The 12,568-nt window shown below is 46.9% G+C and overlaps 1 protein-coding gene and 1 pseudogene across 2 annotated transcripts in view; one reads left to right on the top strand and one right to left on the bottom strand.

The window, feature by feature from the left end:
• The first annotated feature begins 3,319 nt into the window (after window positions 1-3,319).
• Window positions 3,320-3,539, top strand: LOC146066064 (U2 spliceosomal RNA; annotated as a pseudogene).
• A 1,109-nt stretch (window positions 3,540-4,648) lies between these two features.
• LOC146062532 (protein FAM13A-like) overlaps window positions 4,649-12,568 on the bottom strand; it is a 54,615-nt gene continuing 46,695 nt past the window's right edge. The window contains exons 6-7 of one of the 2 annotated variants that reach the window (XM_083174647.1): window positions 5,565-5,980; window positions 4,649-4,899 (exon numbers count right to left, since the gene is read on the bottom strand). In XM_083174647.1, coding sequence (XP_083030773.1) covers window positions 4,857-4,899; window positions 5,565-5,980 — 459 coding nt within the window. In that variant the 3' untranslated portion in view covers window positions 4,649-4,856. Of the gene's footprint in view, window positions 4,900-5,564; window positions 5,981-10,215; window positions 10,735-12,568 lie in introns of those variants that run through there. The other variant, XM_083174646.1, reaches the window with a different exon arrangement.

Below are 12,568 nucleotides of genomic sequence, written 5' to 3' on the forward strand. Positions count from 1 at the left end.
TAAATCCAGAAAAGCTCTCGTTTGTTGAGAGTGTCTATATGATTTCCCCCTCTCCAATTTTTAAGGGGGGTCTCTATTCCCATGAAGAATAGATCCTTGGGGTCGCTGTTGTGATGGTTTTTATAATGTAGGGATACACTGTGATTTTCATATCCTATGCGGATGTTCCTAATGTGTTCGTATATGCGCTGTTTGAGTGTGCGAGTGGTCCTTCCTATGTATTCTAGACCACAGGGGCATCTCAGAAGATATATCACCCCTGTGTGTTCACATGATGTCTGTTGTGCAATTTTGAATGTTTTACCTGTTGTTGTGGATGTCCAGGCCTGGACTTTCTTAGTGGATTTGTTAGTCATGTTCTTTCAGCCCGTGCATCTTCCACAGTAGTGGAAGCCTGTAGTGTGGTCAATGGTTGTCTGGTTCAGAGTTTTAGGTTTAATGTGATTGTGTACCAGTCTTTGTCTGATGTCCGGGGCTTTTCGGTAGGTGATTTTCGGTTTGTCAGGTAATGAAGGTGTGAGGTCAGGGTCCTGTTGTAAAATGTGCCAGTGTCTTCTTAGTATGTTGTGGAATTGTTTTGCTGATTGGTTATAGGTGGTTATGAATGTGACTTCATTGTTCTCTATCTGATTTGGTTTAGGTCTGGTTTGTAGTGTGGTGGATCTATCTAGTGCTGTGACTTCGTTAAGTGCAGTTTCAACTATTCATAACCACCTATAACCAATCAGCAAAACAATTCCACAACATACTAAGAAGACACTGGCACATTTTACAACAGGACCCTGACCTCACACCTTCAATACCTGACAAACCGAAAATCACCTACCGAAAAGCCCCGGACATCAGACAAAGACTGGTACACAATCACATTAAACCTAAAACTCTGACCCAGACAACCATTGACCACTTTACAGGCTTCCACTACTGTGGAAGATGCACGGGCTGCAAGAACATGACTAACAAATCCACTAAGAAAGTCCAGGCCTGGACATCCACAACAACAGGTAAAACATTCAAAATTGCACAACAGACATCATGTGAACACACAGGGGTGATATATCTTCTGAGATGCCCCTGTGGTCTAGAATACATAGGAAGGACCACTCGCACACTCAAACAGAGCATATACGAACACATTAGGAACATCCGCATAGGATATGAAAATCACAGTGTATCCCTACATTATAAAAACCATCACAACAGCGACCCCAAGGATCTATTCTTCATGGGAATAGAGACCCCCCTTAAAAATTGGAGAGGGGGAAATCATATAGACACTCTCAACAAACGAGAGCTTTTCTGGATTTATACCATTAAGACACTTAACCCAAAAGGACTCAACATTGATTTTCATAACAGCCACTTGGGCTAAACCCTGTAGTCCTAACCCCTTTTGTTTATAAAATACTAACACACTAACAGACACTGTGATTTTCACCCATTACTATCTATCCTGCAACCACCCTCTAACACACAAGAAACTGATACTTCTCCTATTACCCCATCTCCATTACTTAAGAACCTAGCTATCACCCCTGACTTACACCACCCACCACACAAGAACTGACATCCAGCCCTCACAGGGTTAACAGCCCCACGTCCCACGCACACAGAACATCTCTTTCTGATTGACACCACATAACAGCCAATCAGAGACCCACAACCCAGACCAATCAAATCCCATGGTTGCGTTTACAGACACGCCCCTCCAGCATAAATCAAGCTGTACCCTCATATGCACCATCCTTGACAAAGGCCCCAGTGGCTGAAACGCGTTGGACACTACAAGATTCATCCTACAGCATCTCCAGCATCCACTGCTACACAGAACGAAGTCTCCTCCAAGCCGGAGTCGAGCGCTCGGTCCCCCGGTGACGTCATCACGCCAACCCGGAAGTAGCGTCCGTGCAGGCCGCACTTCCAGCAGAGCGGCTACAAACATCTCAGCCAGCCGGGTGAGCATCCCTCACCTCGGACTGGCACAAACAGCACGGGACTTCAGCACAGCACCGCTGCGCACCACTCTGCAAAAGGATCACCTGGGTAAGACTCCTGGGAGCGGGACACCGCCGCCCAGCACAACCCACACAGTGATCCAGTGACTTTGCCTCCAGCCCCCGTTGTTGTTGTTGTTCTGGACTTTACCTCCACCCACTCGCCCCACAGTTCAACCCCTTTCCCTTACCTAACACGCTCATCTGCCTACATAAGACATAAGCCTGCTGGCTTATGGTTAAAGGGTTCTGCTGACCCCTTACACCCGCAAGGGCTTATCACTGGCAACATCCACATCACCCTAACCTGTATGAGACATAAGCCTGCTAGGCTTATGGTAGAAAGGGGCCTGCTGGCACCCCAATTCCCCCACGGGGCTCATTCAAGGCTCTCACCATTTACCCCATTTTCATATGTACATTTGTTTGCAACTTTATAAATAAAAACATTTTTTGATTTCACACTATCAGCATCTTGTCACTCATTTTCACATACAAAGGAGAGCGCTTAACTAAAACCTTTGATTCATAGATTTTGATAGGTATGTTCAGAAATAGCAATTCCAAAATGAATTTATGACAGCATAGATACTGAAGGACAGTTTATAAGTATATAAATCAGACGCTTGTAGCAAATTTGCTGATTAATCCACACTAGACGGTTATTGGCAGAGAAACGTGGTCAATGCAATAGGCCAATGTCTGTCTATCCAATCTAAAATACATAAAGGTACATTTTGGATACATTTGTTGAATGGCCTGACAATAACAATGTAACAGTGATTGGTCTGTTTGATACAAATTAGACTGTCCAATCTCTAGCTAGTCAATTTTGCTGCTAAATCGCACCGGCAGAGTATATGTTCCAAAACTCACTATTCAAAATAATTTACTCACTTATTTACCAAGGCAATCTGAAAAATACTGAGATTGATGCGTACAATAGCAGTCTAATTACAAATAGTTAAAAACCAGCGAAAATATATCATATTGGTAGATGTTAAAGGAAAAAGACTGCCTCCTCCCCCAGAGGGAGAGAATGGGTGTGGGGAAAGAAATAATGAGGATAAATTGGGTAAAGAAAAAGCTGGAAAAGGGAGAAAAAGAAGAAGGAAAGAAGCGGAGAAAAAGAGGAAAAGAGAGAGAAAGGAAATAGAAGGAATTTTCCCCGTAGGTGACGGTTCTCCAACTTTATATACCTATAGTATATCAAGAAGAATGATTTCTCGCAGTGAGGTCCCCCTCACTGTTACTTGTCACGCTCCCGTATACCAGCTGCCACTCAAGAATCGGTGGGCCTTCTAGGTATTGTGGGAAGTCAAGCTGTCGCTTCTCGGCCTTTTGGCTAAGATCAAGTGTAGTATCTGTTCTTATCAGTGGGTATGGACTGGCCTCTGGCAGAGAATAGAGAAAGGCTGGACTGAGTAGCTGCTCTGATGGGCGGAGGGTGTGGGACCCCTCTTTTTTGCCTGGGAGTGGTGAAAAGTCTGGCTGAGTACCTTCACCTCTGCCTTTGGTAGGAGGTGTTGTTTCCGTAAATCCACTGGTAAGAGGGGGGGAGAAACACTGGGCCTAGTAGTTTGACTCTCTTGACGGGGTTCGTAGCCCCCGAAGGATGAGTCAGCGAAAGGCTCAGTCGAGTATCCATTCCCAGGGAGTGGAGAAAAGCTGAGACCAAGTAGATTGGTCCAGGTTGGCTAAGCCTCCAGCCTGGGCACAGCGAAAAGCTCAGCCTAGTATCTTAACCCTGGGAGCGGAGAAACACTGGGACTGAGTAGATTGCTCTTCCGAGGGGTGTGCAGCCCCTAAGGGAGTCTTTCGAAAAGCCCAGTGGAGTACCCATTCCCATGCCAGGGGCTGGAAAATGCCCTACGATGGGAACAGAGAAACCTTGGTCGGACGCTGATCGGTCGGTTGCTTGGAGTCCGAGGCTGCACTGTGCCCCTGGGGAAACTCGGGGGTGCCGAACATGCACGGGTGATCCCAAAATCACCATGCACTAGTATGGCACTTGCACTGCGCACTTCCCTTCAGGTAGCGATTCACGTCCTTACCCTGTCCTTTTGGATGGGGTAGGACAATTTTTCACACCCCCACCCTGGCCTTCTGGCTAGGGTCCTTTATTATTTATTTCTCTTCCCCTCTCACGTTCGTCACTTTTCACGTTCCTTGTTTTTTGTAGTTTTGTCACTTTTTTTGGGTAGTGTGGTCGACCCTTTCGGGCCTTCCATTTCCCCAATGTGCCGAAGCTCTCGCCTTTTGGGGAGAGCTTCGTGCCCCCCGAGGACGACCCCGAGCCGCAAGGCGGAGGGAAGTCTACTGAGGGTCTCTCCAAACCTTCGGGTGCGGAGGACCCACCGTCCTAACCCTTCCGGGGGTTGAGGAATGAGGGTCTCTCTAAGCTTCGGCGAAGAGGACCCACCGTTCCCTATTTTCCCCTCTTCGGCCTTATGGTTGAGAGGGGTTAGGGGAAAAACGGGGCCCTGTCTCCTTCGGGAGACGGACCCACTTCGATCGCACGGCCCCTTTGCACGTGTTTAGGCACAGCACTGGTGGTGGGGAGCACACCTCGGGCTCCTGAGTTTTTTTTTTCAAACCCTGTTTGTACCTTCAGGGACCGCTGCTGCCCAGCTTTATATACCTAAGACAAGGTTGGGGTACACTACTTTTCCTCATGACTGAATATATGACAGAAATACAGACTGAGATACATGACTGAAATAAATAACTGAAATATATTAGAGTTACAGTCCGAAATACATGACTAAAATACATGGGTGAAATACATGGCTGAGATACATGGTCGAGATACGAGATACATGTCCGAGATACAGGTCAGAGGCTCAGGAGTGCGCGCCTCCTCTACACCTCCACATTCGGTGTTCCAGGACAATATTCCGCCCACCTGCACACAGAAGGGACATTTTTACTTGTTATGATTATATCACTAAAAAATACTTTAATTGTTATCAAAAAACAAACCTCCTCCCTCCCGCCACCAGACACTCCTATCATTTACAAGTAGTCTCACATAGGGCCTGATTCTGAGCAGGATGCAATATTAATATTTACAATGTGTTATAACATTAAACTAAAGTCACACAGTGCATGTGGCCCAGAGTCACGGTACTGAGACATGCGGAGATGGTAATGCTCTTGTTGGCACCAAAATGCCGAATTACAGCTCTATGGATGAGGATAGCTATGGATGAGGGGTGATGAGGGGTGATGGGTGCTGCTGGCTGGTGCTGTAATTTGTGCAGCCAAGTGATGGATGCTGTTGTGTATAAGAGGTGTGGGGTAAGAGGTGGATATAGTCAGTGTCAGTGCTAGGGGGCACCAGCCACAATCCTTTCCATACAAAGGATGATGGGAACTTTCCAGCTTTTCTGGCTACAGAACAATGCTATGGGAAATGATCTAGTCCTATAGGAAATTGCCACAGAGTACTTTAGGCAGATATGGTGTTACTTCATCACCACATGATTGTAACACAAGAGACCTGAAACCTACCCCAGCAACCAGAGCACAGAACACTCACATATTCCATAGGATCTCCCAGTAACTTACCTGTGAGGTAAGTCTGTGCTGCTGGTTGCTACAGACATCTCATCCACTGGGTCTGGGCTGATAGAAGAGGCTGTGCGGGATATGTCATCCACTGGGTCCGGGCTGATAGGAGAGGCTGTGCGGGATATATCATCCACTGGGTCTGGGCTGATAGGAGAGACCGTGCAGGATATGTCATCCACTGGGTCTGGGCTAATAGGAGAGGCTGTGCAGGATATATCATCCACTGGGTCCGGGCTGATAGGAGAGACCATGCAGGATATGTCATCCACTGGGTCCGGGCTGATAGGAGAGGCTGTGTGGGATATATCATCCACTGGCTTTGATGAAGAACATTCTATTTTTTCTGCCACCAAAATTATACGATGTGGCACCTCATCTTCCTGAAGATGTTCATCAGGGTTGGGGGTACAGACCTATGGTAAGAGGCACCCATTAAGAAATGTTAAAGCAGGAATGTTCAACCTGCAGCCCTCAAGCTGTTCTGAAACTACCAGTCCCATCATGCCTTGCCATAGTTTTCCTATTAGGGAATACTAAAACTATGGCAAGACAATCTGGGATGTGTAGTTTCACAACAGCTGGAGGGCCGCAGGTTGGACATGTCTGTGTATAAGATAATAAAAGACATTTCCACAGCAAACTATGGCTTCAAAATAAAGTATTACTAAATTGTATTTCCTGTTCTATGTGTAGAGGAAACCTGCAACCTGTAAAGCTACAGACATACAGATGTGTCCTTTTCTGTTATTTCCACAGTGAGTACACTCTCACTATGCATACGTTACAATGGCCCTTATTCTGATCGGTGCGTACTTTCCCGAATTCTTTCGGATAGCGTTTTGTAGCCGTCTGCGCATGCGTGGGGAACGCCATGCGCATGTGCCACGCATGGTCTCCGTACTAGTTCTCACTAATACCGTACAGAAATGTGCACCGCAATCACTCGGGAAATATGGGCGTGTTATGGGCGTCATTCGGAATGACACAGGGGCGTAGTTTCAAAGTGGGCTAAACTGGGCGGAAACATGGGCGGACACGGGGGAGTGCACTTATTTTGGTAGGCGTGCATTCGGATAGCACGCCGAATGCACGCGAACAAAAAGGGAAGAAATGTGCGGTGTCCAAAAGGCAAGTATTGCTTGGCAGACACCACTCGGTCATGCGCTAGGCAATCGGAATGCCTAATCAGGACGGACGCACCTCAACCAATGTCAGCTGAACACAATACAATCACCTAATTTACTCATTACTTGTTAATTACACGCTTCTCACTGCTTCAATTGAAACCATTGCAGCTTAAATGGACCATTACTAAACACACACATATATTCAGCAGTTTTCACACACTTTTACACTGCAAATAATGACCACAACTTAATATTAATAATAGAAATACACATGTCACTTCTACATGTATCAATTAATCCAGACATTTGGGGGACAAAAATAACATTTATTAAATGAACTTAGAAAATAATTTCGAAACCATCACAAAATAAATGGTACCATAGCAGGACTAAAAGTAAATAATATATAATAAATACATGTATTATACACATACATAGCCACAGCAGAATCATTAGGAACACATCAGGTGGCTTCACAACAAAAGCATAGCACCAACACTTCAAGTACAGCACACAGTAATGCTAGCCGAAACAGGGCAACAGGGGAACCAAACGTGACATTTGAACCGAGGGCAAATGTGGTGACCCTTGGCACGGAATTGGACACAGGATGCTGACACACACAGCTCAATGGAAGATTTGGGAAGACATAAGGGTGGAGATTAATGTGGACACAAGTTCATTTGCGGGCACGTTTGCCCCTGGCAGGCTCCTTGCCACGTGCAGCAGCTCTTCGCCCACGGCCACGGTCAGATGGTGGGTCAGGTGGAGCACATGCTGGGGAGGGGGTGGATCGTCTTCCCCCTCTGGCAGCAGGGAGTGCTGATGGTGGTAATGCACCAGAAACGGGTGACATTAGGACCCTATTGGTGGCAACTAGCTCCACCATAAGATCATTATGGCGGAGGAGGAGTTCATTTTGCCGCAGGGCTTGATCAGCCAGCACCTGCAGGCTAGCAGCAATAGATTGCTGGCTGGCACTCATAGCCTGCAGACTCACAGCAATACTCTGCTGGCTGGTGGTCAAACCCTGAAGCACCTCCTCGGCCCTACGCACCCGCTCTGATGCCGACTCTCCCTGCTGCACAATATTTTCAAGCACATGCCCCCACGTGGCCAATTCAGCCGCGGGCATTGGTGGCTGCTGCTGCACGGGCCTGCTACTGGGGGCAGGTGGCACAGACTCCACAACCTCCTCAAGAGATTGTTGACCAAGCGGTGGGGATGCTGTTGAAAGAGAAAATACCAATTACCACACATTCCATGCAAAATTCAAAACATCTACTTATGGCCTGGCAAATAATTACCTTCAAGCAAAGAAGCCATCACTTCCGCTGGGGACTCGCTGTCTATGGTGCTCACCCCCCGGCCCTCCTCCACTGCAATGCAGAGGTGTGGCTGTGTTCCCACCGCTGGGTCAATTTCTTTTTGAGGTTCCCTTTGAAGTCGTGCCACCTGCAATCAAAGTGTACATATTAATACATGTCACTCCTCATGTTTGCTGTAGCACCCATTACAATCTGAAACATAATACAACATGTGCCTCCTGACACCAAACTTAGATTATATTCATTTTGAAAAACAACCCTTAGAAGATACAATCACACTCACCCTACAATAACTATCAATTCAATGACATGGCAAACATGTCTGTGCCTCCAAGCAACGTGACCACCCATTGACCAACTCCATCTAATATCTAATGTAAACATTACTGGACTTGTACTGCTCAAATGTAACACACATGAACTTGCCTCTTCTTAACGTGCTCCGCCTCACGAACTTGTGGAGCCACCGTATTAATCTCCGCCATTATCTCCTCCCAGATCTTCCATCTCCTTGTGTGTGTCAACTTTTCCGGTGGGCACTCGATCAAATCCCGTGCCCGGGTCACCAGGATGGCAAGCTCCTGCGGTTCATATGCCATGTTTCTGGTGGTTGGTTCCTCTGTTGCCCGATTGCGGCCACGGCCACTGCCACTGGCACTGCCACTGGCACCGCCACCGGTTGCTGTACTTGAAGTGCTGGCCAGGCTACTCTGTTGGGAAGCCACCTGCTGTGTTCCCAATGATTCTGCTGATGCTGAGGATGGGCCAGCTGCCGATTGGCCTGATGTCGATGGCCCATCTGGCTGCTCTTCCCCCAATGGCTGTTCAGGGTTGATGGGGACATAGGTGGTGCTGGAGCTCTGAGCAAATAGGGCCTGCAACTCCTGCTCTTCCTCAGATGCAGACATGTGTGCAACCACATTGCATTTGGCACACACACCTGTATATACTATTTCTGTAATCGGCGTACATCAACGCCACCCTGCGTTCCGTACGGCCGCGTTCCGTACGGCCACGTTCCGTACGGCAGCGTCAACCGTGCGGCGCATAGGCCACGCCCCCTGCTGCAGGCAAAAATTCAAATAAAACCAGGCAGACTGAGTAAGTCTGATTTACTAGGTAAATGCAGATTAGTACACCAATGACCAAATAAAACTGAGTTCAGACATGAAATGTATATGTGAATGTACATCTGTACTGTGCACTTGTTTGGTATGTAGTAGAAATGACAATACCCATTCCATATGTAAATCCAGTCCACCACTTAGGCACAAGTAATCAGTGCTAGCATCCAAAACACATGTGAAAGCTCTCCAAATTCAGCCTTGATGCTAGCTTCATTTCATTCTACCTCTCTAGTATGGGCCTGTAGAAGGTAAGTGTACACATGGCAGCATGGCCTAATATTGGTAAAAGGTCTGGCACTATTTGCTATGTTTCTGCTGCATAGCTTTCATTATAAAATAGCTGTTTAGTACCGTGTTGAGTTAGGTGTAAGTGGCTAGTGATGCAGACTATTTCACCTGTTGCTTATAGCCATGTTTGGTGAATGTTATAGATTATATATAATGGTCTGCTAAAATATGCAAAGGTACAGCAAGTGTGGGTTTGCGATGCAAAGGGTTAGCCGTCTGTTCTGGCGCATACACGCTGTTACTGTAAAAATGAACAATAAAGTTAATACCAAATAACAATCTTCCCAACCAATGACAGTCCATGATTGCTTGTGGTGCCCCATTGGGAAAATGGCGACCTCCCATCGTGCAGCACCATTCTGTACTGCTGAGCTAAGGGTCCTGGTGTCTGTAATGGAGACCAGGCTAGGGCGTGCGGGGCCCTTTATTACAAATGCCCAAAAGCGCCAGGCCTATCGTACAGCCCGCAGACGGATCTTCGCACGCACACAGGTGCGGAGGTCCGTGGCACAATTGGAGCGAAGGTGGTCAGATCTGCGGCGGCGGCAACCTGAGCTACTGCAACGCCTCAGGCTACAGATCGCAAGATGTGAGTTTTAATGCAAATATTACATATTAACCAGTGAATGTTTTTAATAGATTATTTCAGTTAATGTGGGTAAATGGCTGGTAATGATTAGAAAAATCATTCACTATATATGTGTGACTTCCTGTTTGACATGCTGTAATGTAGGTATATGTTTTTTTTTTTTATGGAATGATGCATGTAAAAATCATGTGCCTTCATTAACACTCTTTATTTTTATTTATTTTTACAGCACGTGAACGCGCAAGACAGGCCCGGGAGGAGGCCGAGGAGGAGCAGGGCCGGGAGGAGGCCGAGGAGGACAGGGCCGGGAGGAGGTGCCAGAGGAATATATTGTGGAGGAGGAGGCTGCAGAGGTGCTTGTGGAGGAGGAGGCTGCAGAGGTGCTTGTGGAGGAGGAGGCTGCAGAGGTGGAGGCTGCAGAGGTGCTTGTGGAGGAGGAGGCTGCAGAGGTGCTTGTGGAGGAGGAGGCTGCAGAGGTGCTTGTGGAGGAGGAGGCTGCAGAGGTGCTTGTGGAGGAGGAGGCTGCAGAGGTGCTTGTGGAGGAGGAGGCTGCAGAGGTGCTTGTGGAGGAGGAGACTGCAGAGGTACTTGTGGAGGAGGAGGCTGCAGAGGTGCTTGTGGAGGAGGAGGCTGCAGAGGTGGAGTTTGCAGAGGAGGAAGTGGGAGAGGAGGTGCTGACGGAGGAGGAGGCCTGTGAGGTGCAGGTGGCTGAAAGTGGTAGGTATACATAATGCATCACTAATAATTAGTAGAACAATTATTTGTAATGTAGCACTGCAGAATCAATTGTGTATTACTATAGTATTCAGTAAAAAAACAAAGTGGGTAACAACATACACAGGGGTTAGATAGGGTGACCAAGTCATCCATTTCATCCGGGACACATCTTAATGACACAGGTTTGGGGGATGGCTTTCAGCACCATTGAAACTGCCACAGATCATGTGTATGTCATCGGTATCCTGGATTAAAGGGATGAGTTGGTGACTTTAGGGTTAGAGGGCCCTGCTGCAAGCGTGCAATCTGTAGCCTCATATAGGTGAATAGAGTTTATAGTGGAATGTTATTTCTAAACAAGATTAAGTATGGCATAAATGGACAGGCGTGGCTTATAATGGAGTCACACAGGGCCGGTCTAAGGCTTCTCATCACCCTAGCCAAAAGTTCAAACTACTGCCCTTCTCCCCCCCCCCATAATGCCACCAATAACCATATTCCAACATCAATGCATACTTGCCTAACATTCAGTAATGGCAGGGAGCCACCCACAATTGAGTGGTCTGCCCAGCCCCTCTGGTAGTTGAGAAAGACCCCTGTTTTCTCTGGAGGCCCCCAGCACCCTCCCCTTTGCCACCCACAACAGAGTACAGGAAGAGAAGGTAGCAAAATAAGAAAGTATGCCTCAAGCGGAAGTATGGAGGTGAGGTCGTAGATGTTCCACAGCAACCTCCTGCATTAAGTACAACAAGGATCCTCACAGACATCCTTGATTTTTCCCTAGCCAGACTTGGTGGTGCCCCCCTAGATCCTGGCACCTTAGGCAGCTGCCTAAAGCTGGCTAGTGGTAGAGCCGGCCCTGCAGTCACAAGTGGTCAGTGCCCCTGGGCCCTCCCCTAGCTAGCCACCCCCTGTGGTTGGAATGTATTTTTGCTAACATAATTGTTGGTTGATTTTGTCTTAATAATGATTTTGTGCATGGGAGTGGGTTAGTGACGCAGCTTCACCGAACTGGCAATATGACAATGATTTAGGGAGCAGACCATCAGCAGGCAAGCCATGCTTGATTGCACAAATGTACTGTGCATTCCTGAGATTATTGTATTGATGTATGACTATGTTAAATGTATGTATGATTATCATTACTAATTGTACCCTTTTTAACATGCCCACAGATGAGCCACCCCAAGCAGATGAGGGTATCCGTGGGGCCCTTATACGAGTGAGGACACACATGCAGCTGGCCCTTGCAGCTATACAGGACCTCACGGACCTGCTAACTTAATTTTTGTTTAATATTTGAATAAAAAAATTTAAAAAATTAATAATAAATAGTTGCCAATAGTTCGAAGTTGTCTGTGTTTTTTTTACATGAAACAGTATATGTGTAAATTGTTTAGATTTTTTTAAATGTGTAAAATGTACATACTGTATATAGATGTATGTTAGGTTCACATGATGTAAGGGTTACTGTGTGTAATGAATGTGTTTCAGTATATATTAGGATTTAATTGATTCAAATAGATAACAATCCCTTTTTAATCAGGTTGCCTAATTGCATAAGTGGATCATGTGATCGCTGTGTGTGCTCAGAGAAATAGTGTTGGATTTAGCGTAAATACTCCGCATCAGTGCGTACGGCCAGATTCCCGTCCGTTCTGACGCGGTAAGACCGTGCTTACGCTGTAAGACTGTGCAGAATCTGTACGTGTCCACCGCACACGCAAGGTTTGTATGTCGTCCGTACACACGCCCTGTTCTTAAAGAGTGAGTCCGTCCGAATGCGGAGGACACGTGGGCGTTTCTACGGACGATGCCCGCACGC

The sequence above is a fragment of the Crinia signifera genome, chromosome 3 (genome assembly GCF_055691185.1).
Source record: "Crinia signifera chromosome 3, ASM5569118v1, whole genome shotgun sequence".
NCBI lineage: Eukaryota > Metazoa > Chordata > Amphibia > Anura > Myobatrachidae > Crinia > Crinia signifera.